We start from the raw sequence: 25,221 nt of genomic DNA, 5'->3' as shown, positions 1-25,221 counted from the left end.
TTAAATTTAATATATTTTGGAATACAAGTAAAAAAGAAAAACAATTGAGTTTTTTTTAAAGTTGAATTAAAAGATATGCTAGTTTATTTTTTTTATGTATCCTTTAGTTATGATTTAGAAAGCAGCATATGGAATGTGGCACCTATATCAAGGGGACCTCTCCAGAGATATGGACATTCTCTTGCTTTATATGAGGTTTGGACTTTACTCTTTGATTTTTAATTAATGTGTGTGTATGTATAATTGTATGCATGTATATGCAGTTTTTGTGAAATTTATGTAGTTCAAATGATAATAAATATTTCAATATTCTTGGGGGCTTGCCAGTCCCTTTAAATCATTCTGCCCATGATATAGAGCTGTCATTTCTGCAAGTTAAATATCTTACAGATAATATAAATTCATATACCTTTACCTTCAGGCATATGCCCATATTTCAGAAAACCAATCTCTCAGAAAAAGACAATAGTTTCTTTTCCAAAATTAAAATTTTTTGGGGGAAAAACTGTTAAGTGAGAAGTTTGTGACATCCATTTCTCATCCCTTCTGAATGGTTCAGGGTATTTTAATTTACATGCTTTAGTTTTCATGAAGAAAAATTCCATTGTGGAATGAATTATCAATATTATTTTTTTTATTTCCTACAGTATGGCAAATATTTTTTTCATAGTTAAGTACTTTCCCTTTATTCCTGAACTCTGGACACAATTGAAGTGAACTTAATCCCAAATGTAGATTCATTAAGCATTTGGAACTAAATCGATCAGCTCAAACAAAAGTTAAATATCCATTAATGTTGCAACATTAGTTGCAACATGTGTTGCAACTTATTCCTGGGACATGTGTTCAGGGACATGTGTTGCTCTTATTCCTGTATAGTGTAAGTCATTACCAAAACCTTGAAGTGTAATTTCCCATAATGGTGGCTAAAAATTGAGAAGTAAAAGAGTTCTGACTCAGGTTTTAGAAATAATAAGTTTCTTTAAATCATAGATATTTAGAGAAAATAATATTAATCTAGGGATATAAATAGGAAATTTTCACCCCATCTTGTGTTTTTTCTCCTTCCAAAATTTTTAGAATCAAATCATTGGAACATAACTTCAATGAACTAAACAAACAACACCAGTGTTCCAGTTAATGAACAACACTTTTTTTGAGTATCTGCTTCATGTAGAGTACTATCTTAGGAACTGTGAGAAGAATAACAAGAAAATTAGAAAATGTGGTTCCTCAAATTACTCAGAATACTAGTAATTCAATCCAGTCCAGTCCAATTCCAATCTAACAAGTATTTATTAAGTTCCTAATATGAGCAAAGAACTATTCACAAGATCTGCAAGCCCTGGAGATGCAAAGACAAAATGAAATATAATCTCTGCCCTCAAGGAGTTTACATTTCTTTGAGGTGACATGATTTTAATTGTTATTTCCAACTTTCTCCCTCTGTAAACTAATGGATTTTTCTATCATTTTTTATAAGTCAAGCCTGATATTCTCCATGGTATTCAGTTTTTGAAGTTTTACCTGAGCATTTTATAACCATTCTTCATTTTCTTTTAAAATACTGTCAATCAGATCTGCAATTTTCTGGTCACACAAATTATACCAAAGCTCTTTCTGATGTATTGTATCCATAGCTAGGGCCTTATCATTTCACTTGGAGGACTGGGAATACTGAGTTAGATAGCAGTTGATGTAGATAAGGTCGTAGGATTTTAGTAGACTACAACAGTGTGACATGATAGCCAAGAAATGTAACGTCATTTTAAAATGCATTAATAAAAGCATAATGTCCAGAATAAGAAACAAGATTGTCCCAGTCTTATAGGGTTAGACCATACACGTAGTATTTTGTTCAGCTCTGAGTGTCACATTTTGTGAGGGACAAAAATTGGAGAGCTTCTGTAGGAGGGACAGCAAGGGGACTTGAATCTAATTCACATAAGAATTGGTTGAAGACACTAATGATATTTAGTTGAGTTAGAGAAGACTTATTGGGAACATGATAGATCCCTTTAGATACCTGATAGAGTATTATATCGATAAGGAATTAGATTTATTTTATTTTGTCTCAGTGGGAAGAATTGGAAGTAATGGGTAGAAATTTTAGAAAGATAGATTATGATTTGAGATAAGAGGACATTAAATACCTAGAGTTGTCTAGTAATAGAGATACAATAGGTCATATTGAGTTGGTTTTTTTTTTTTAAATCACTGGAGGTTACCTCATCACATAGAGTCTGGATGACTGTTTAAGATATAGAGGAGGTTGCTTATCAAGAATTAGTGACAATAGGTGATCTCTGAAGTGCCTTCCAATTTTGAGATTCTGTGATTCTTAGAGAGATCACAGACAATTTGTCTTTCACTAATTTTACATAAGAGTAGATAGTGGTTATATTGTATTGTATTGTATTGTATTATATTGTATTATATTATATTGAAACAAGTTTTAAAAGATTGTACTGAAGTTGTAATGGCTTTCAGATCAGAGAACAGGATTAAAATCCTGCTTCTGATGCTTATTGTTTTGTATGATCTTGGACAAGTCATTTAACCTCCTTGAGCCTCAGTTTCCTCAACTCTAAAATGAGGGAGTGGAACTAGATGGCCTTTAAGTGTTCTCCAGCTCTATGGAACCTATGGACTTATGAATTATGTATTTTATTTTTATTGCCAAAACCCAAGGCCCTGACCTGAACCTTCTACCTCTCTATTTTCTCTTGGTGACCACAAAGACTCTCGTGAAATTAATTCTTAGGAGAAGAGACTAGAATAAACATTTATGAGGTGCCAATTATGCCGGGTACTGTGCTAAGTGCCTTACAAATATTATCTCATTTGATCCTTACAACAACCCTGTGAGGTAGGAGCTTTATTATCCCTATTTTATAGTGGTGGAAACTGAGGCAAGCAAAGGATAAGTGAGATGACCAGGGTTATACAGCTAGTAAGCGTCCGAAGTCAAACTTGAACTCAGGTATTCTTGACTCCAGGCCTAGTGTTCTATCTAACTGCATCACCTAGTCACCTAATTATTATCTCTATACAGATAACTCCCAGATCTACATATCTAGCCCTAGTGATTTTATGAGCTTTAATTCTTTATCATCAGCTGCTCAACTGCTTGTGGAACATTTATTTACAAGTTTCTTTACATCATTATGAACTTGACAACTATTGACAAACATGAATATTTCTTTCTACAAAGAAGAGCAAAAAAGATTGTATATGACATTGTTGATGTCTATGACATTGCAACATTTTAAAAAACACAATAGTGCCCCTATTCTGCTTCATCTGTGGTCTCTGAACTTTCCTTTGTTTTGAAAGATGTTTCATTGATATTTTTTCTTTTTTTTTTTCTGGTATCATTGCCGTCCTTGAAAATTCTTTCATAAGTCTCCCTTCCTCAAAAAAAGTCTACAGATGAATATAATCAAATGAATATAAAAATAAATATAATCAAATCAATATAAAAATGAATATAATAAAACCAACAACTCTGCACACTATTTGTGTCTGAAAATGTATGTCTCATCCTGAATCCCTAATCCATCAACTCTGCTAAGAATTTAACTTAATTGTGTTTTCTGATGTCATGATTTGTTGTTACATTGATCATAGTTCATAAGTCTTTGACAGTTTCCCTTTACTTATTTTATAAATTGGTGTGTTTATGTGATAAATTGTTCTACTGCTTCTGTTCACTTCAGTCTGCATTAGTTCATATAAGGCTTCTCAGGTTTCTTTGGATCTGTCCCTTTTTTCATCTATTAGGGTTCAGTAATATTCTATTACATTTATATGCCCTAGGTTTTTAAGCCATTCCCCAACTGATAGACACCCATTTTGTTCGTAGATTTTTTGCAACAACCAGAACTACTGCTATAAATATTTTTGCACATACGGTTTTCTCTACCCCTTCTTTTTTGGATCTTATTGGGGTTTATACCTATTAGTGCTATTGGTGGGTCCAAAAGTATACACAATTTAGCACTTTCCACCATGATTAGATCAATTCACAGTTCAATTGGTAGTGCATTAGAGTGCTTGTCCTCCCATAGTCCACAATTGTCATCTTCTATTTTTTTTTGGTCATTTTTGTCAATGTGATGGGAATGAAGTAGGACCTCAGAGTTTGTTATAATTTGCATTTCTCTTCTATTTAACTCTTTGGAGGGACAGCTAGGTGGTACAGTGGATAGAGCACTGGCCCTGGAGTCAGAAGAACCTGAATTCAAATCCAGCCTCAGACACTTGACACTAGCTGTGTGACCCTGGTCATTTAACCAACTGTAATTGCTTCCAACAAAAAAAGAAAGAAAACAATTATTTGGAGTATTTTTTCATGTGGTCATTGATAGCTTGACTAACTTCTTTTGAGACCTACCTATTCATTTCCTTTGGCAGTTTATCTTTTGGGGAATACCTCATTGAAAATTTCAAATAAGATATTCTGTGGACTTCTTAAACTTGATATGTAAAAAAAAACAACAGAATTTGTTACTTCCTTCAGAACCACCCTTATTTGAAACTTTCTACTTTTGTGAAGGGCAATAACATCCTTAATTGCTCAGGATTTATTCTTGACTCTTCCTTCTCTCTTGCCTCCCATATTCGATCAGTTTCTATCTTTTTAATTATACCATTATAACATCTCTTGTATATGTCTCTTTCTGTACTCACAGAGTCACCATCCTGGTTCATGCACTTATTGTCTCTCTCCTGAAATATTAAAATACTTATTTGGTTTCCCTGCCTCAATTCTCCTCCTTTACCACTTCATCCTTCTTGTAGCTATAAAAGTAATTTTCTTTAAGTCCAGTTCTGAGCATATTACTCCTTTGCTCCTTAAACTCACATTGCTTCCATTACCTTTTGAATAAAATACTGATGCCTCTCTTTGATATTTAAAGCTCCTCTCAACCTGGGTGCAACTAACCTTTCCAATCATATTATTACTGCCTTTTCTGCATTCCTTGGTTTGGCCAAATTAGTTTGTTCACTGTTCCTCACATATAATACTCTCTCCCTCTCTTGTCTTACTGCTTTTGCATTTGCTTTTCCTTAGCCTGTGGAATGCACTTTCTCCTCTTAGAATTCCTTGTTTCATTCACAGCCTAGCTCCAGTTTCACCTTTCATGTGAAACTTTCCAGATCATCTCTTCCTCCCATAATTACCTTGTATTTATTTCCTCTATATTTTATATACATATATTAGCAAATGAGAGAATGGAGAAATCAGTTAATTCAGCAAGCAATCAAAAACCATGGAAAATCAACAAACTAACATTTATGAAAATCAAAGAAGAACTTAAGCAATTAAAAAAATACTAAGCCCCCCATGGAAATGGTAAATAACATTAAGAGATAGATTTTTCTTTTTCAAATTTTTATTGTTTTATTTGCAGATCTCCCTTTCTGAGTATATGCTTCCCCCTCTACTTTCTAGCTAACTATGCCTACTAACAAAGAAGAAAGAGGAAATGTTCTGGAGTATTAATACATGAACCAAGTCTGAGGGTAAATGCAATACACACAGGTCTTAATTAATGTGAACAATGAATCCTTTGAAATGGTCACATTATTTGAATTTACAGTATTTGAAGTTATTATTATGTACAATATTTTAGTTGGTTCTAGCCTAATGGAAATGTATAGAGTGAATTTCATACCCATAGCCTCTTGCAAAGGGAGTAGAAAACATATTCTTGTTTTCAGTACTATTTGGTCTTTATAATAACATGATATTGTTTGTTTTATTATTCTTTCCACTTATATTCATGTACTTTACACACATATTTTTTCCTGGTCCTGTTCAGCTCACTATTCATCAGTTCATAAAAGTCTCCCATGTTTCTCTGAATTCTTCATCTTTATTTTTCCTATCACTCAGAGATATTTCTGCATATTTATGTGTCACAATTTTAGTCATTTCTAGTCAAAAAAGTGTCTACTTTGTTTGTAGTTCTTGCTTCCACGAAAGTGCTGCTATGAATATTTTGTTGTACCTAGGGTCATTCTTCCCGTCTTTGGCTCATAAGTGTGTATATGAACTCACATGGCCAGTTTGCTCACTATATCTAGCCAGTCTCAATCATGCTTCATATTCTACCTATCATTCTTTTTGCCATATGCAGTGCTGTTGCACCCTCCTGACCACTAGATGTCTAAAGACCTTACCTTGGAAGACTTAAGCTACTTGGCTTTGGAACTCCCACCCTGGAGCCTGCATTGTTCTCATGCATGAGCGAAAATTCACATTGTTTGATGATCCCACTTTATCTAGTCAGCTTCAGTCATGCTTCACAAAATTATCTTCTTGTTATCCGTTTTCTACAATTCACCCTGGCCAAATTCCTGAAATGGTTGGTCATTGCATTATTCAAAGTTCCTAAGTGTTTCAAAGTTGTTTTTTCTCTACAGTGTTGTTGTTGTTCTTTTTATAAATTATTCTCTTGCTTCTGCTCATATCACTGTATATCAGTTAATGCAATGCAGGATTCTTTGAAATTTATTTTGTTACTTTTTACAGTACAATTATATTCTCTTTCATTCAAATGCTAAAAAAATAGTAATTCTCCAATTGATGGACATCCCCTTATATTCTAGGTCTTTCTTTTTTTCTTTCTCCCCTTTAATCTCCTCCACAGGATTAGGAAGCTTATTTTATTGGTAGCTGTTCCCTCGCTAATATCATCTTCCCTCTTAGTCCTCCCCTTCCTATTGCTGCTTATTTCCTGTTGAGTTTGATGTATCTCTATACCCAACTCTGTGTTTTCAACCCTTCTTTGTCTATTTCAGGTAAGAGTGAGGATCATCTGGTTCTCATTACCCTGATCCCTTTCTCAATGTTATATACTTTTCTTTTCAAGTACCTCAAATACAAGAAATAGCAAATTCAAACCACTTCTTCCTCTTTTTCAATAGTAGTATATTCATTTTACCTTTCCTTCCCTTTCCCTTCTAAAAAGCTTTAGAATAGAACAGTCCGTCCCTAGGTCCTTTGTTTTTTTTTTCTTATTTGATTCCCTGTATCTCCTTTGAAGATATTAAGATTCTAGGGGAGCATTTGTTTCCTCTCTCCCTATTAGAATATTTGTACTACGTCATCAAATAACCCCTTCAATTTGCTCAAATAAATCTACCTTTCTTAGTTTCTCTTGATTTTTCTGTTTGCATTTCACAGTTCCTACTAGTCTTTTCATTGGGAATACTTAGAAGTCCTCTTTCCATTAAAGGTCTATTTTTTCACTATAGGATAAACTTGGCTTTGCAGGGTAAGTTATTCTTGGTTGTAAGCCTATATCTTTTGCTTTTTGAAATATTTTGTTTCAAGATCTCCTCTAATTTATAATAGAAACTGCCAGGTCTTGTTTGATCCTGACCATGGTTCTTTGGTCTTAAACTACTTCCTTCTGGATAATTGAAACATTTTTTTCCTTAACAGTGAGGCTATGGATTTTGCTCATGATAATCCTGGAACTTTTTCTTTGAGGTTTCTTTCTACTGGTAATTGATGGATTCTTTCTAACTTCTGGGGAGTTGTCATTTATTACTTCTTTTAAAATTGTGTCTATATGTTTTTGTTATGGTTTTTAGGGAGTCCAGTGATTCTCAGATGACCTATCTTATATGTATTTTCCAGGAGAGTTTCAGAAAAAAATACCAGCTACCTTAGTTGTTTTTGTTGTTGATGTTGTCCTTCATCCTCCTCCTCCTCCTTCTTCTCCTTCTCCTCTTCCTCTCTTCCTGTTTTTGTTGTAATATTTCTGGCTATGTCATGGAGCCATTGTTTTTTTGCTCTATTTTAGTTTTCAGTAGCTCTGTTGTTTGGTCAAGATTTAATATTTTCTTTTCTAATCTCCTTATTCTCATTCCAATTTTTTCTCAAGAGCTTTTATTTAATTTTTAATCTCTTGGTTCACCTCTTCTAGATATTCATGTAGTTCTTGTGAAAAAATACAACAAAAAATATTTTTTCCTTTGTTTGTAGTTGTTACAGTTATCTTCTCTCTTTTTGTAGATCTCCAGAATGACATTATTTTAAAATTCTGGTAAGAGACCTTCTTTGATTTGCTCATATTTCTAACCTTTGTTGCTGAATTGGGTCTTTGTGCCAGGACCAGGTTCTAACCCCTCTTGCATTTTTGAACAAAGTAGTTGGTCTTATTTTGGCTCATCATGGTTCACATGGGTCCCTGTGCTGATATCCACCTCACAGAGTTAGTTCCATGTCAGAAAAATTTCCCCTTTGGATTTCTGAAGTTCAGGGCATTAGATCTTCAGAGCCCCCTTTGTTATCTCTAAACAAATTGCCAGGTACCTAAAAGTCACTGGGCTGTCTTAGTCTGAATTCTGTTATGCTGAACTGGTCATTGGTGCTCCATGGGGTTTCCAACACTTCCACTTTGGGGCTTTCTGAGCACCCTGGAGCTCTGTGCTGAGAAGCAGAAAGACTGTTGGTGCATCTGTGATTGTGCTGACTTGCTGGTCACCCTCTTTCTTATTGCCTATGAGGTTCTTAATTTTTGTACAATTCTGGGGAGAGGAAATAATTTATTATAGGTTCTCATTAAATTTCTTGGTTGTTATTTAGTCTGCTGCAAATTTCAAGTATTTGCTGGAATAAGTATGTGAAAAATGGAAGGTTTTCCTTTATCCAGGTAGCCATCTTTATTAGAAGTCAACCTAAAACATCCCTAAGAATTCGTCTCAAACCAATCAAATTGACAAGGATGACAAAAGACAAAAATGACAAATGTTGACTGGGCTACGGGAAGACAAGCACATTAACGTACTGTTAGTGGAGAATTAAAGTCTGGTTTTATACACTTGCTAGGTGTATAACCCTGGGCAAGTCATCCAGCTTCTGTCTGCCTCAGTTTCCTCATATATAACATGGGGATAATAATCACACCTACCTCCCAGAGATGTTGTGAGGAACAAATGAAATAATATTTATAAACCTTGTAAACTTAACAGCACTATGTAAATTCTAACTATCATTATGTGATCTGTCCCTTCTAGAAGATGATTCAGAGCTATATTAGAAAAAGTCATGAACCCAAAATCTTTAGACAGTATTCCAACAATATATTCCAAAAATATCGGAGACCAAGAAAAAGACCCCATATATAAAAAAAATTCAAAAATTGCACTTTTTGAGGTAGTAAACAACTGGAAACAAAAGTTGCTGTTCATTAATTCAGGAATTTCTAAAGAAAATGTATTAAAGAAATGGATTTTTTGTTTTCCAAGAAAAAATGAATATGAAGAATTCAGAGAAACTTGGGAACATTTCTAGTAGCTGCTACAGAGCAAATTATATGAGAGAACACTTTACACAATGTCCAAAATAACTTAGAGGAAACAACATTCAAAGAATTCAGAACTCTGATCAATGCAATTGGTTGGTGAACCAATCTTTATTCCAGGGAAATGGTAACTGATATATCTTCTCTCAGTATAGTGGGAAGAACTATAGGTATAGAATAAGGCATACATTTTCAGACATGGAAAATGTGTTGGTTTTCTTAAACCTCTTTGTTACAAGGGGAATTCTGTGACATCTCTGTGGTATTTTCATTCATTGGGAAATTACAGTAGTAAAAAGCATCAATAAAACATTTATTTTTGAAAAGAGTAGATGAAAGATGTCCATTGACCAGACCAGGATGTACAGTTGAGTTGACAGATCATTTACATGCCCTTTCAGTACACATAAATTGTACAGACATTACAAGGCAACAAGAGCTTGGTCCAGGAATAAATTGGATAGAGAACCTGGCTGAAATACATCTAGGAAACAGGTTGTTTTTTTTAATGATCCCAGCTTCCCCCAAAACAAAAAGTGATATTTGTAACACCAGTATCCTGTGCTATATGGCTGCAAATAATGGGTTATTCAATTTCTGAGGAATAAAAATTGCATTCCATCTGAAAGACAATGTAGTAAACAGTTTGCAAGATTACAATATTCATATGCAAGAAGTGGCATAAAATATATTATAATTTATCTGGAAAACAAGGTGGATAGGTAATTTATTTAGTGCAAGGTATTGACAGATGACCAGTCTGAGTTCTGTACTGGTATTCTATGAAATGTTGTGAGACTTACAGGAAGGCTCCCAACATATTGAGGTGGCACCTCATAGAGGATTTGTGGGAAGGCAAGTACAAGAGTCACATGCAGTGAGGAAGGATGAGCTATGATCTGCAACAATATTGGAGATGCCCACATAAATGATGTTATTGATCCTTTGAAATTTCCAAGTATTTCAAATTCTGAAAAATTTAAGCAAATATTTTGATTAGGTTCAACAGATTCTCTAAAGGGGGAGCTTTTGAGCTGTATTTTAGCTATAATATGTCATGCTAAAGAAACCAAAACAAATGACTTTTAAGAAAAAGAATGCTGTTATATTTTTAACTTAGAACTGAGATTTTTAAATAACTCAAACCAAAGTGAGAGTATGAAGCCAGAGTGCCCTGATTCGGTGATGCAAAGTAAATTGAAACTATATGATTGACTTTGAAGAATGAAAATAACTTATAGTGCTTGTTTCTTTGAGTGGGAATCTATAGTTCAAGTTGAAGTGCTACACTTTTTATTTTAGAAAAGCATCAGAGCTACCATTGAGATGCTATTGACTTTTTATGCATTTATATAAAAGTATATAAAATGGATTCGTGCTTTTAGTTACAGCTAAAGTATTACATGGTTTTTGTCTTGAATAGCTTTTCTTTTAGCCAAACATGTTACCAGAATTGGGGAGCATTAATTCATCTATCTTACTCATAAGACCTCACTTGGAGTTCAAATTATGCTGGAAATGCACAGTATAGGACACTTGAGTATCAGAAAAATATCATAAATTTGGAGTAAATAAAATACAGAAAACAAAGAATAGCATATTTTATAGGACAAGTGTAAGAGGGCTGTGATTATGCTGGATCAATCCTGCATTAAGAAGGAATAAACAGAATGAGCAAAGAAACTTTATTTGTTCTGGTATTATAAAAAATTAGTCTTTTATCATTAAAATATTGATCTCTTTCCTCAGTGACTCTAGCACCTAATTCACAGTTTTTCTCTGTAATTACCCTAAGCTTTGCCATTATCTCTGGTGACTCCCTCATTCATGCTAATGCCTCTTTTAATATCTTGGCTTCCTATTCACCAATTTAATTAACTCTTACGATCCCTATTTATGCTTTACTTCAGTTCTCCACAGGAGCGATCACAAATTAGACATCATGTTCCTCTCTGATCAGAATCACTCTCAGTCTTATCTTTTCTTTTTTCTCATCTTGGCCTCTGGTTCCTTAATTCTTCCCAAGTCTTCCATCCTGTCACCTCATTCTGGCCTTACTTTTCTACCTTCACAGTCTTGATCATTTAGGTAACCAGTTTAATAGGATACTATTCTCCATCCTTGCATCCCTTGCCTGATTCCCTTTCTTAAGCCTTGATCACACCCATTATCCACCTTCTCTACAACTTCTTAAGAGATACTGGAATGCTATAGGAGGAAATCACCTAAAAAATGCTAGGAAAGATTAAAAATATTGGTCAAGAAAATGAAAACCATGGAGGAATAGATGGTGTTTTCACCACTGCTGTCCAATTAAATGCAAGGGGTTTAGAAAAGAAAAACAGATGTGGAAAGAGAATACCTGATTAAGAAGAATGTGTCTGAGAAAGTAACTCTAATTTCAGGGCCATGGCTTAAAATGTAGAAATGGCAGACTTCTGGCCAGGGATGAAGAATACCTAATAAATGGTGGTAAATTTGAATTTTATAAATCCAATAAAATGATTTCAAACTAAAAAAGGGAGGAATGTGGAGAAAACTACACATATATAGATACAGATCTACATCTTTATCTATAGATATATAGATATCCACAAAGCTAGATATTATAGAGTAGTTACAAAGGAAGCAGAAATTAGCAATTAAGGGATCTCAAAGTTGACATGCATTTTCTCAGCAAACTCATGTGTTACTGTTGGGGATGCCTCTAGGTTGATGGGAAAAGAAGAAGTAAGGTAGGAATATGCTGGATTTTACTAGCACTGAGGAAACTCAAAAGTGGGAAGTTGTCCTTTATGCTCACTGGGACTGAGGAACTGTGTCAGGTGCCATGTGTCAGGATCATCAGGGAATGGGAGGCTGGAAATAGTTGAGAGAGCATAGTGCTTTTGCATGGGACTAGTGAAAGACTGTGACATGTTGGAGAAATATTGCAGGTGGAGGAAGTGTGCTCTTCTAAATGATGGGTGTCCAGGGATAGAGCCCAAGTCAGCTGGCTCAGATTATAGCTTTTGTTATTACTAATATTTTTATATATGTAGAAAAGAAATTACTTTTGGAGTGGTGTACAGAATGGATTAGAGCAGGAGTTATTTTTTAAAATAATATTTTTTCTACAATTACATGTTAAAACAATTTTTAAACACTTTAAAAAGGTTTTGAGTTCCAAATTCTATCTCTGGTTCCCCTTTCCCCTCCTTGAGATGGCAAGCAATCTGATATAGGTTATACATGTACATTCATGTAAAACATTTCCATATTAGTTATTTTGTGCAAGAAGACTCAAACATAAGAAAGAATGAAAGGAAGTGAAAAACAGTATGCTAATAGTAGTCTATTGAGACAATATCAGTTCTTTCTCTGGAGGCAGATAGTATGCTTCATCATAAGTCTTTGGGATTGTCTTGGATCATTATATTGCAGAGAATAGCTAAGTCATTCATAGTTCTTCATCATACAATATTCCTGTGTACTGTGTATACTGTTCTCCTGATTCTGCTCACTTCACTTTGTATCAGTTCATGTAAGTCTTTCCAGTTTTTTTCTGAATCATCCTGCTTGTCATTTCTTTCAGCACAATAGTATTCCATCACAATCACATAGCACAAATTGTGCAACTACGCACCAATTGATGGGCATCACTCGATTTCCCATCCTTAGCCAACACAAAAATTGCTGCTATAAATATTTTTGTACAAATAGGTCTCCCCTCTTTTTAATCTCTTTGGGATACAGACCTAGCAGTGGTATTCCTGGATTGAAGGGTATGCACAGTTTTGTAGACCTTTGGACATAGTTCCAAATTGTAGAGCAGGAGTTATTAAACTGGAGTCCATGAATTAAAAAAAACTGTATTTGATAACTGTATTTTGGTCATGCTATGCATTTTATTTTACGCATTTAAAATTTTCTTCTGAAAAAGGTTTCATGGGATTTACCAGACTGCTAAATGGTTCCATGACACAAAGGTTAAAAACTCTTGGATTATAAGGAGGAAAAAGTGAAGGCAAGAATTATTCTTTCTGAAATCTCTATGTTTTGGTGATTCCATTTGCTCCCATAGCATCAGTGTACACAGAGACTATTTAGCTCCTCTTCACAGAAAGGATTGTTTAGAAAGCTGGGGAAAACTAACAATAGTGGGGTATTTTGAGAAAGCCAAAAGAAAAGGGAGACCCAGAAGGATATGTTCAATGAGGTTGATTTTTTTTTAGACAAGTCAAGACTGAAAGACATCATGGATTTCACAATTAGGAGATCATCAGTGAACTTTGAGAGGACAGTTTCAGTTGGATAGGGGTTTGAAGGATGCATTTGAAGAATTGAGATTTGAGTATTTAAAGAATGAATGTGATTTTTCTTTGTGAAATTGCCAGTTAATAATCAAAGCTATTGGAATCTTCAAAGTAAATTTATTATTTTGAATAGTCATGAGCTAATTAGTATTTCTTTTGAATTGCTTTAATAATTACAACAATTAAAAGTTTTGAAGTTGCAAAGCCTGATTTGTAAGACTGATTAAGTATTAGGTACCATGCAGATGTTTAAGGAATTGGCACCAAGTGAGTGGTGGTTCTGATTTGTGTATATTTGGGCTATGCATTTAGATTTTCCTCAGGCGCAGAAAAAAAAGATGTTGAGGATGGAAAGAATCATGCAAATTCCAGTCTCATTATGCATTTATTTAACTGTTGGTGCACTAAATATGAGAACTTTATTCAATCACCAATAAGTTGATATACTACTAGAGAATGATCAATAATGATAGACTTGCCATAAGTGAAACCAGAAGGCATAAGTATATCATGATTAAATGGAAAAAAATGTCTCATAGGCCATCTTCAGGGAGAAAAATAAAAGTTAATAGGGTTGGTTTCTTTGTCTGCCTAAAGAATAATAAGCAACATTTCATGAGTTATTTAGTCATCTATTTTTGTAATGCTTATGAATATCATAAGTGAAAAAGTTACCATGAAGATAATTATATCTTATGTTGCAACATTGGTTGAAGAATATGAGGAAGAAGAAAACATTTTTGAAGGACTTGAAAGAATACTCTAAACCAAATCCACATATCCTTTGATACTCAGTGAAGTCATGGAAATCTGGGTAAAGAGTAAGATGGCAAAAAAATATGGTCAGGGCAATGTGGTACAGTGGAAAGAATGTTTTGTCCAAAGTCAGAACACATGGTTCTGGTTCTGACTCTTTTTTGGGGGGGGCAGGGTGAGGCAATCAGGGTTAAGTGACTTGCCCAGGGTCACATAGCTAGTAAGTGTTATGTGTCTGAGGCTAGATTTGAACTCAGGTCCTCCTGACTCCAAGGCTGGTGCTCTATTCACTGTGCCAACTAGCTGCCCCCTCTGGTTCTGACTCTTAGCTGTCACTTACTCCTTGTTTGAACTTGGATGAGTCATTAACTCAGTTTCCTCATCTATAAAATGAGATGGTTGGACTAAAAAACAAAACAGAACAAAAAACCTCTGAGTTAACCTCCAGATCTCAATTTGCACTCTATCCTCTTTAATTTACAACCTCTCTAGTCAAAATCAGTAAGCATTTATTCAGTTCCTACTATTTTTCAGGTACTGTGGTAGATGTGAGAGAGTCAAAGACAAAAATGAAGCAGTTTCTCCTCTCAGGGATCTTACATTCTATCTGGAGAGAAATGTACCTAAATAAGTAGTGTGTGTGTATGTGTGTGTGTACACATGCACACATATACATGTACACATACACTCATGTGTGTATACACGCATGTACATGTAGTACATAAGCAAATAAGTAATAAAAGAATATTAAATTAACATATATGAAATAAACATAAAGTACATTTATGTAAAGGAAGGCATTAGGAGCTGGGGGGGTTTCAGGAAAGGCTTCATGAAGATGTCACTTAAGAAAAGTTGTGAAGGAAGCAAATAATTTAAAAGGCAAGGTTTAGGTGGGAGTATCAGGTGTGATTTTTAATTTGGATGATACCACACTAGGGGATAACCAGTGCAAAGATAAAGGGGTGTGAGATTTAGTGCCATATGTGAGCAACAGCAATAAGGACAATTTGGCTGAATTGTAGTGGGCAAAAGGAAGAGTAATGTATAGTAAGACTGGAAAGTTGAGTGACTAAAAGTTAGATTTGAGCAGGGTTTTGAGGCTATCAAAGTATAATGAAGGCAGAGTTAATGAGGAAGTACATTCTAGTCATAGAGGACATGAGTAGTATTAGGATATGGAGACGATTGTGAGAGATATTTTGCTGGCATAATTGACAAGATTTAGCCACTGATTGTATATTTGAAGTGAGGGAGAATGAAGAATTGAGACTAATTCTAGAGTTATGAACTTCACTGACTAGAAGTCACCTTTATGAGCCCTCAACAGAAATAGGCAAGTTATAAAGAGGATTGGATTTTGGGAAATAAATATTGAGTTCAGATTTGGACATATTGATTTTGAAGTGTCTATGGGAATCCAGGTCTAAATATCTAATAGATGGTGTGAAAAATCTGATTGGAACTTAGAAGAAAGACAAGGGCTATATGTATTTAGGTTTGGGAATCATCTGCACAGAGATGATAGTGGATTATGGATATAGAAGAAGGCCCAGGACAGTCTTAAGATGCATACACAATTAAAGAACATGCTAAGGAATATGAATCGGAAGAAAGTTGAGGAGTAGTCAGGTAATTAAGAGGAGAACAAAGAGAGAATGGTGTCATGAAAACCCAAGGACTGTAAGTATTTATGAAGAAGGGGTTGTCAGTAGTTTCAGACACTATAGAGAGGTTGATAAGGATAAGGACTGAGATGTTTCAATTGAGTGATGAAGTCAGAAGCCAGATTGCAAAAGGGTAGGAAGGGCGGGAGGGCAGAGGAGGTAGCAAGTGTGGGTAGCTTTTTCTAAGTGCTTGCCTGTGAAAGGGAGGGAGGAAAACTGTAGGATGATAACTTCAGAGGATTGTAAGATCTAGTGATGGTTGTTTTTTTCAGAGTGGGAGAGTTTGGCTTGTCGGTAGATGGGGAGAGATTTAAGATTAGAGAGAGGGAGCATGGTGATTGTGGGGATAATTTGCAGGAGTAGACAGGAAGGCATGGGAACAAGGGTATATATATATAGTGAAGAGAATGACTTTGATGAGAAGGATTACCTCTTTAGAGACTGAAGTGAAGAAGAAGAAATGAAGGATGTTAGGGAATTCAATATGTGGAGAAGGGGAGAAGAGGGAGCCCATGAAGAATTGTCTCTATTTTCCTGATCAAGTTAAATTGAAGTCCTCAGCTAAGATGGTTGGGAAAGGGATATTCTGAGAAGCTTGAGAAGGAAGAGAAGGGGCATGGATAGCCTCTGTGGAGAGTGACATAGAGAATCATTTTACAGTAGGTAAAAGAATTGACAGTGCTGGTGAGGGCTCAGTAGAGATGAGATGTCATAAATTTGTAGTGGACCCAATAAACCCAGTTGGCTGATTTTCTTCATTTCCATCCAGCAATATTTGAGTAGGAATGGAGAAGGTGAGTGATGAAAGTAATCCAGGGTTGGAGTTTGGCAAAGCATAAATATCAACATTCTGGAGTACAAGGGATTTGAGACATTGACAGAAGACATTGGAGAGTTGTACTGGTTAACTATAGGGTAAATATGGGGAAAGGAGGACAGTAAGATCAGAGGAAGGGTAATAGCTTGGGAGTCTACTCCCACAGGAGTGAATGAGGTACTAGATATTCCAGTGAGGATAAAAATAGGCTCAGGATATGAAAAACATAGGGAGAAATGGAGCAATATGAGGTAATGTTTTGGTGAAGATATTCCTATGTTTTGATTATTGAAGTGGACACTTACAGATGATGATGAGGATACTTGTAGGTGAGCATTCCTGTGGATAAATGAAAATGTTGAAAAATGTAGTTCAAGATTAAGAATGGATAAGGCCAAGATTTTGTAGTATACTCAGAAGTCTCATGTTTAAATAGATGATCTTGTGTGTATATCAAGAATAATTTATTTGAGAGCAGGCTAGGAAAAAATGAAACTTTATCTTAGTAAGTGACTGGTTACTGATATGGTAATCATATCAGAGTCATTTGTCTGGGTCATTCAGGCTTTCAACTAGTTCTATCAAAAGTAGAAATTAATAGCACATGAGAAGAAAGGAGAAAGGGGAGACTACATGCATCTACAGTATTTAATCTATCAAACATATTTATGGAGAAAATATTAGAAGTGAAGAAAAGTAAAGATGTTGACTTCATTACTTATCTCCTTCCTACATTTCCCGTCTTCTTATACCTTATTCCCAACCATACGCTCTGTGCTAAATCTATCTTTTGCAAAAATCATTTTTCAGTCCTCTTTAATTTTAATGACTTGCTTCTGAGATTACTCTCAGTTTATCCTGAGTATAGCTTGTTTATACATAGTTATTTGCAGGTTATTTTTCCCAATAAAGGGTGAACTCCTTGAGAACAGGGACTGTTTTTTTAAACCTCTCTGTATCCTTAGTGCTTAGCACGGTGGCCTGGCATATAGTAGATGCTTAATAAATGTTGGTTGACTGAAATGAATTATTTTCATTTCTTACTTAAGGTTACCAGTGAAAAGCAGTCAACAAAATAGAACCCAGAAATCAACTCACCAAACATTTGGTATCTTTGTCAAGTAGAGAGATGTGGTGGCCAAAGGCAACATGAAGTCATCTGTGGAACATCATAGAGGATCTCGAGCAGGGGTGGGGAACCTGCAGCCTTGAGGCCACACATGGCCTTCTAGATCCTTCTAGATCCTCTTGACTGAATCCAAATTTTACAGAACAAACGCTTTTAATTCTAGAGTATCCTACAGAGGATTTTCTAGATATTCTAGGATATTCAAGGATAGGCTAGATCAGAGTATCCAGATGTGCCAAACATGCAGGCCTCCTTGTGATATCTGAACTAGATTAAAATATGAATGGGAAATATTTTTAAAAATAAATTAAAATATGGTAGAACGTAGATAACATTAATATGTGTTTTTCTAAGTCAATATGAAGCCCACGATCCTTTTGTGCTTCCTGTTTCTATTTGAGTTTGACGTATTATAAGACCCTAAAGTTGCAGAGAAGGTGCCAACCTGCTTTGGTAGAGGTTGTTTCCTCATTCAGGAATTCTCTGTAGTGATAAAATCATGGGCCCTTTCACTGTTTCTACCTTGTTTTATATATCGGATATACACGCTTATGTGTGTATGTATTGTTTCCTTCACGATAATGTAAACTGGGATCATTTGGTTTTGATTTTACATCCCTAGTCCCTAGCATTATGCTTGGAACATCATAGGTGTTTAATAAATATGTGATTGATTGGTATTTGTCTTAAAAACCTGGGAAAAATTAAGATGAGTAGAGGAACAACTTTGCCAAAAATTTAGTTTGAGATGTAGGCAAGCTTGATTAACCCTAGAATATTTATAGATAAAACCAGAAGGTCAACAAACAGGTGGAAAATGGAATGGATTTTTTTTTTTAGCATTTTTCTAACAGTCATTATCCTTATTTATAGCAGTGGTACTACCATACTTGGACAAAGGTGTTAAAACTTTGATTCCAATGTATCATATGAAGAAGTAGAAATTGTACTTAGGTATATTTGGGAAGAGTAGCTGGACAAAACTAAACAAACTAACCCAATATTTGCCCTTTGGTGATATTTTATTGACCTGAGGTCTTGCTGGGAAGGTGAGAGTCCATCAGGAGACATGAGACATGAGTCACCAGGCGAGATATTGCATATGGCTTTTGAGATTGTTATGGAGAACGTCCCCTCAGTCAATGAGCCTTGTCTGTCTTGTTAGGGTGTAATTTACACATATATTATACAGGTTATTTGCCTGCATTTGAGTTTAGAATTATAGCTGTAAAAATAAACAACTACATTTAGTAGCAATAAGGCTTAACCAGATTTTTATATCTATATCTATATGATTATCTATGGTGCTGTTTGGTTAAATATTCATGTGAGAAATGTTGCAATTATTTTTGTGAAGGAACTTTTTTCTATTTGTTATTTCTTAGTACTTGGGGAATTTAGCATTTTTAGTAATTTATTCTAAATCAAAGCCTTTGAGGACTTAGGGAAAACCAATTTTGAACTACTTATATAGCTCTAGAGACCAGCTTAGTTCATTTTTTGGAAATTATGCTTGCCTTCCACTAGTGAATCAAATGTCAGTACATAAAATTTAAGTCATTAAGTCCACTATGAGTCCACTTTGGTGTTGTAGAACAATGGAGTATGAGTCAGAAGAACACTAGTTTGTGAATTTTGGTTTTGCCCCAAACTAGAGGCAATTTATTTAGTCTTTCTAAGCCTTATTTTTTTCACCTAAAAATTTGGATGAGTACATAAACTGCCTAACTCAAGTTGCAGTGAAGACAAATGAGATACTATACATGAAGCATTTTGTTCTTCGTATAACGTATCATTATTACAATGACTAAAGAAAATCATTAGTGAAATTTTGTGAATGTCTCCTGTAGGGATTTTCTTTTCACTTGGGTAAAACCATTTTTTTCTCCTCTAATTTCAGGGACATCATTCCTTTAGTGTGCCCATTAAAGACAGTGTTGCTACTCTGTCTTAACCCAGTTATTCAGGGTTTCCACTGGGTGGCTTTAAAGTCTAGTTAAATTAGTGGGTAACTTGTTGTACTTGTGTGTATCTCACAGCACACTATAACACTGTTTATCATAAGTTTTTCCAGAGTGCTTTATTTTATCATATTACGGTAAATCTTTATGTGTTTTAATACATAGATCCTAGAAAAAAGGCATAACCCATTGAAAAAACATATCTTAAAATTGCCAGGTGCTTATAGAGGTTGTTAAAAAGATATTAGTGAGCATGTTTAACTAATTTTTATGGAGTATAAAAATAAATTAGAAAGAAGTTGAGTGAAACTGATTGCCAGGTAAACATTTTCCTAGTGAAAAAAGACAGGAGGATAACAGATATGCATAATTGTGGTATAATTTGTTAATTTAATTTTTAAATTTCAAACTTAAGCATTAAACAAGACAAGCCTTTCCATATGCAAAACAGAACAGAAGAAAATTACATATACAGACACACAAATGTATGCCATATATAATTTATTTCCTTCTAAGTATACAATAATTTTAAATATGTTATTTTCTTTTGAAATAGATTTTATTGATAATTTTTGTATTTCCTAGATTTTTCCTGACCCATCTTATATAACAAAGAATTTTTAAAAAAGAAAAAGAAGAAGATAAAAAGATCAATAAATATATTAGAAAATCTGATATTATTTACAATGCCCATAGCTTCCCCACTTCTGAAAACTAGTGGAGGGAGGGAAGAAAGGTATCTTTTCATATGACTTCTTCATAGCCAAGCTTGTTCTTTGTAATTTTGTAGCATTCATTACTTGTTTTACGGTTGTTCTTTTGAGTTACATTGTTAGTTATTGTACATATTGTTTTCTTGGCTTTGCTTACTTTATTTTACGTTGTTCACATAAGTCTTTCTATACTCCTCAGGATTTCTTATGTTCATATATTCCTCATTTTTTATAGTACATTAATATTCTATTACCTTCATGTACCACAATTTGTTTAACTATTCCCCAATTGATGGGCACCTAAGTTGTTTTTCTTTCCCCCTAGCTCTTTGAGACCACAAAAATGCTGCTATCAATAATTTAGTGTGCATGTAGACTTTCTTTTTGTTGATGAGTTCCTTGGGATACATGTCTGTCAGTAGAATCTTTGGGTCAAAGAACAGAGGATTATATGAGATAATTTGTGTGAAGTACTTTGCAGACCTAAAACTGTACCATGTAAATGTTAGCTACTATAATCATTCACTATTATCTAGTTTTATTTTTTATAATTGCTTCCTCTCCTTGTTTAGTTAAGTATAATTTACTCTCCACAACTGTGAAAAGTACATGATATGCTTTCTGACTTTTAAAATTATATGATCTTTATTTTTCAGGTCATGTTCCCATATACATTTAATGTGGAACATGGTATAAAATATTAGTTTAAGTCCAGTTTCTGCTAGACTGCTTTCCAGTTTTCCCAGCAGTTCTTTTCAAATAGGGCATTCTTTCCTAAGTAACTTTCAATATCTTCTTTTTTAAACATAGCAGTACAGGTTTGATATGCATATTTGAAGAATATATGTACAACAAAGTCAGGATAAGGAGGGTCATCTTGGGATTGGTAGGCTGTGGTGCATACACCTTAGTAGTTTGACTAGAAAGAGGCTGTTTAAGTGCAAGGGGTCAGGAAATGGGGCTAACAGAAATCATGATATCAGTAGTTTCCCTCTCAGACTGAGTCCCTTGCTTAGACGTGCATGATTTATGTGAAGTAAAATAATGTAGTTTCTCCCTCCCCTTCTCTATTGCCCAAGAGTGTTTCAGTGTTGAGGTGGTGGGAAACAGTTCTCCATTAGCCAATAGCCAACAGGAACACTGGAAGCAGAGGAAGTAACAGGGTTGAAAATCCTTTCTCTTTAGCCCAGGGCTGGAGATTTTCTCTAAGAGGGAGGTTTGGTAAGGATAGTTCACCAATCTTCCTCAGATTCAAGCTATCATGTGCAAAAGTCACTGAGTAGGAATGAAGGAGCAAGGGAGGGGGACATCCTTTTTGCCATAATCCCTAGGCTTTGGGCTTTCCCCTTCATGCCTTACTAGGGTATAGAGAAAATAGGGTCTTCAACTTTGTTAGCTTAGCCTAGTAGGCCAGTAAAACCAGGTGTCCAGAACTGCTAACTATGGAAAGTAAAATACCAATCAAAAGAATACAGATTGCCTTCAGATAAATAGGTGAGAAGAGTTTGTTACCCAAAAAGGGATGATTGTTATTTTTAATTTCTTGGTTTTCTAGATTTTAAAATTTATATTCCTAATTTATTAATATGTGCTTTCTCTCTTTTGTTAATGAAAGTATAGAGATATAAATTTCTCCCTAAGGACTTCTGCATAACCCAAATTTTGTTATCTTGTCCCATTGTTATCATTATCTTTAATGAAATTATCAATTGTTTCTATGATTTGTTCTTTAACACATCAATTCTTTAGGACTGGGTTAAATAATCTCCAGTTAATTTTCAATCCTATCTTTAATGACCCTTTATTGAATATAATTTTTATTCCAATGTAGTCAGTGAAGGATGAATTTAATATTTTTGCTTTTCTGCATTTGTTTTTGAAGTATTTGAGTCCTAATATGAAGTTTTTTTCTTTAAATGTTTTATGCAGTGGTGAGAAAAATGTATACTCCTTTTCATTCCTATTCAGTAATTGCTAGAGTTCTATCATATCTAACTTTTCTAAATATTTTATTTAGTCCTTAACTTCTTTCTTTTATTTTTGTTAGACTTGGCTAGTTCTAAAAAGGGAGAGTACATTGAAGTCCCTCGTGATTATAGTTTTAATGTATATTTCTTCTTGTAATTTGTTTACTTTTTCCTGTGTTTATATGTTATACTATTCAGTGCATCTGTTATTTTTTGGTATTAGTTCATCATCTTTGGTAGCTTTCAATGTAACATAGTTTCCCTGTTTACCTCTTCTAATCAAGTCTATTTTTTTTCTGTTGCTTATTTCAGATTTTGGTTTCCAACCTGCTTTTTTTTTTTGAGGTCAGTGGAAGCAAAATGAATTTGACTCCAGGATCTCATTTTAACTTTAGGATTCTGTCTCAAATAAGTTTCTTGTAAACAACATACTGCTGGATTCTCTTTTAGAATTTGTTCTACTATTCTTTTTTGTTTTATGAGTGAGTTCATCTATTCACATTCACCATTATTATTTCCCTCTATCCTATGAGCTTATAAATTTTTCATGTCTTTGTTTCCTATCCCCCCTCTTTACAAAGAAGAGCACAGTGAGAGAAAATAAGTATGCTAAGCATTGGTACTCTATATCTGATGCCAGTTGCTTTCAACTCATCTGTCTCTTTCCTTTTCTTGTCATAGATTCTTACCTTTTCTTTCTTTCTCTTTAAAGTCCTACTTACAACCCCCCAAAAAACATTTAGTTTATTTTGCTGATAACTAATCCTTTCCTGAATTTACCCTTCTTTTTATTTTGCCCTTTCCTCTTTCTGTTCCCTCCTGTTTCCCTGTTGAATATATTTCTACACCAATTTCTTTGTGTATCTGCATGTGTGTGCATATTCTGCCTTCTTTTAAACAGTTAGGTAAATGTGAGAGGCCAAAGAGACTTGTTCACCCCACCCCTTCCTCCTTGTTTATATAATCTTCTACTTTTATACTCTAGTTATGTGACACATTTCTTCAATCTTTCTCCCTTTTCCCTTTCTTTTCTTTTAAAATCACAAAAACATAACAAAACTACTTCAAAGTCCTCTTACTGAACTCCTCTCTGATCCCTGATGACATTTATGTTTTGAGGGGATGCATATCATTTCATCCTGTTAGAACATTTCATCCTTGTGTAATACTACCGATTGCTCCCTTGTGTTTACATAGATAGGTTTTTCTTGACTCCTGTATTTGTATTTCAGGATCTATTCATATTCTGGTCTTTCCCTCAGGAATTCCTCTATTTTATTAGAGGTCCTTTTTCTTCACTGTAGGATATACCATTTTGCTCAGTAAGTTATTCTTGGTTGTAAACCTGTACATTTTGCCTTTTGGAATATTGTATTCAAAGGTCTTTGCCCTTTTTTATTTCTTGAAATATGATGTCTGCGGTCTTATATTCATAATGGCTTTCAGCAAATCTAATGATCTTTAAATTTTTTCTCCTTGAACTGTTTTTCCAGGTCAGATTTATTTATATGATTAAAATACTTTATATTTTCTTCTATTCCCCCCCACATTTTGATTTAGTTTTAATAGGTTTTTTGTTGTTTTGTTATATCATTAATTTCTATTAGATCCATTCTAATTTTCAAAGATTTTGTCACTTGGTTGAGGTCTTATACCTTTTGTATTAATCTATTATACTGTTTTGCTAGGTGATCACATAAGCCCCTGTGGATTCAATAATCATGTCTGTGCTGATGATTCTTTGATCTGCTTATCAAGCCCTAACCTCTCTCAAAGTCCTGTCAATTTTACCTTCATAACATCTCTCAAATACATCTTCTTCTCTCCTCTCATGCTAAAACCTCCCTGGTACGAGTCATTATCACCTCCCATGTGGATCATTGTAGTTGTTTTATGGTTGTTCTTCCTGCCTTGAGTCTCTTTCTGCTCCAGTGCATTCTTCACTGAGCTGTTAAATTGATCTTTCTAAAGCACAAGTGTGACTATGTCACTCTACCACCCCATTCGCAATATACTCCATTGACTCCCTATAATCTACAGTATTATATATAAAATCTTCTGTTTAGCATTCAAGATGCTTCAAAATCTGGTAGTTGCCAATCTTCTTATGCCTTAATCCCACCACATACTTTGCAATTCAGTGGCATTGACTGCCTTGCTGTTCCCTGAACATGACACTGCATCTCCCTGTTCTTGGTAATTTTCCTTCTCTCTGCCTCTTGGCTTTCCTAATTTCTTCAAGTCCCAGCTAAAATCTAATCTTTTACATGAAGCCTTTCCCAATTCCCTTCTGTTGGCTAGTGCTTTTCTTCTGTTGGCTAGTGCTTTTCTTCTGTTATCTTCAGTTTATCATATATATATATATATGTATATATATATCTTGCTTATACATAATTTCATGTTATCTCCTCCATTAGACTGTGAGATCCATGAAAACTGGGACTATTTTTTGCCTTTCTTTGTATCCTCAATGCTTAGCAAATTACCTGGCACATAGTTGGTACTTAATTAATGCTTGTTGTCTTTATTTGGCTTATTAATTCTCTTTCCAAATCCTTCCCCCAAAACTCTCATTTCTTTTTCAATTCCTTCT

At 34.5% G+C, this 25,221-nt stretch overlaps 1 protein-coding gene across 4 annotated transcripts in view; it reads left to right on the top strand.

The window, feature by feature from the left end:
- ATRNL1 (attractin like 1) overlaps positions 1 to 25,221 on the top strand; it is a 1,209,934-nt gene that overhangs the window by 91,273 nt on the left and 1,093,440 nt on the right. For all 4 annotated transcript variants that reach the window (XM_027852049.1, XM_027852052.1, XM_027852050.1 and 1 more), the window contains one exon: positions 108 to 195. In XM_027852049.1, the coding sequence (XP_027707850.1) occupies positions 108 to 195 (88 nt within the window). The remainder of the gene's footprint in view (positions 1 to 107; positions 196 to 25,221) is intronic.

The sequence above is a fragment of the Vombatus ursinus genome, unplaced genomic scaffold, assembly GCF_900497805.2.
Source record: "Vombatus ursinus unplaced genomic scaffold, bare-nosed wombat genome assembly UNPS02009205.1, whole genome shotgun sequence".
In the NCBI taxonomy this organism is placed as follows: Eukaryota; Metazoa; Chordata; class Mammalia; order Diprotodontia; family Vombatidae; genus Vombatus; species Vombatus ursinus.
Note: the sequence above shows the minus strand (reverse complement) of the source record. Positions and strands in the feature narration are given on the sequence as shown.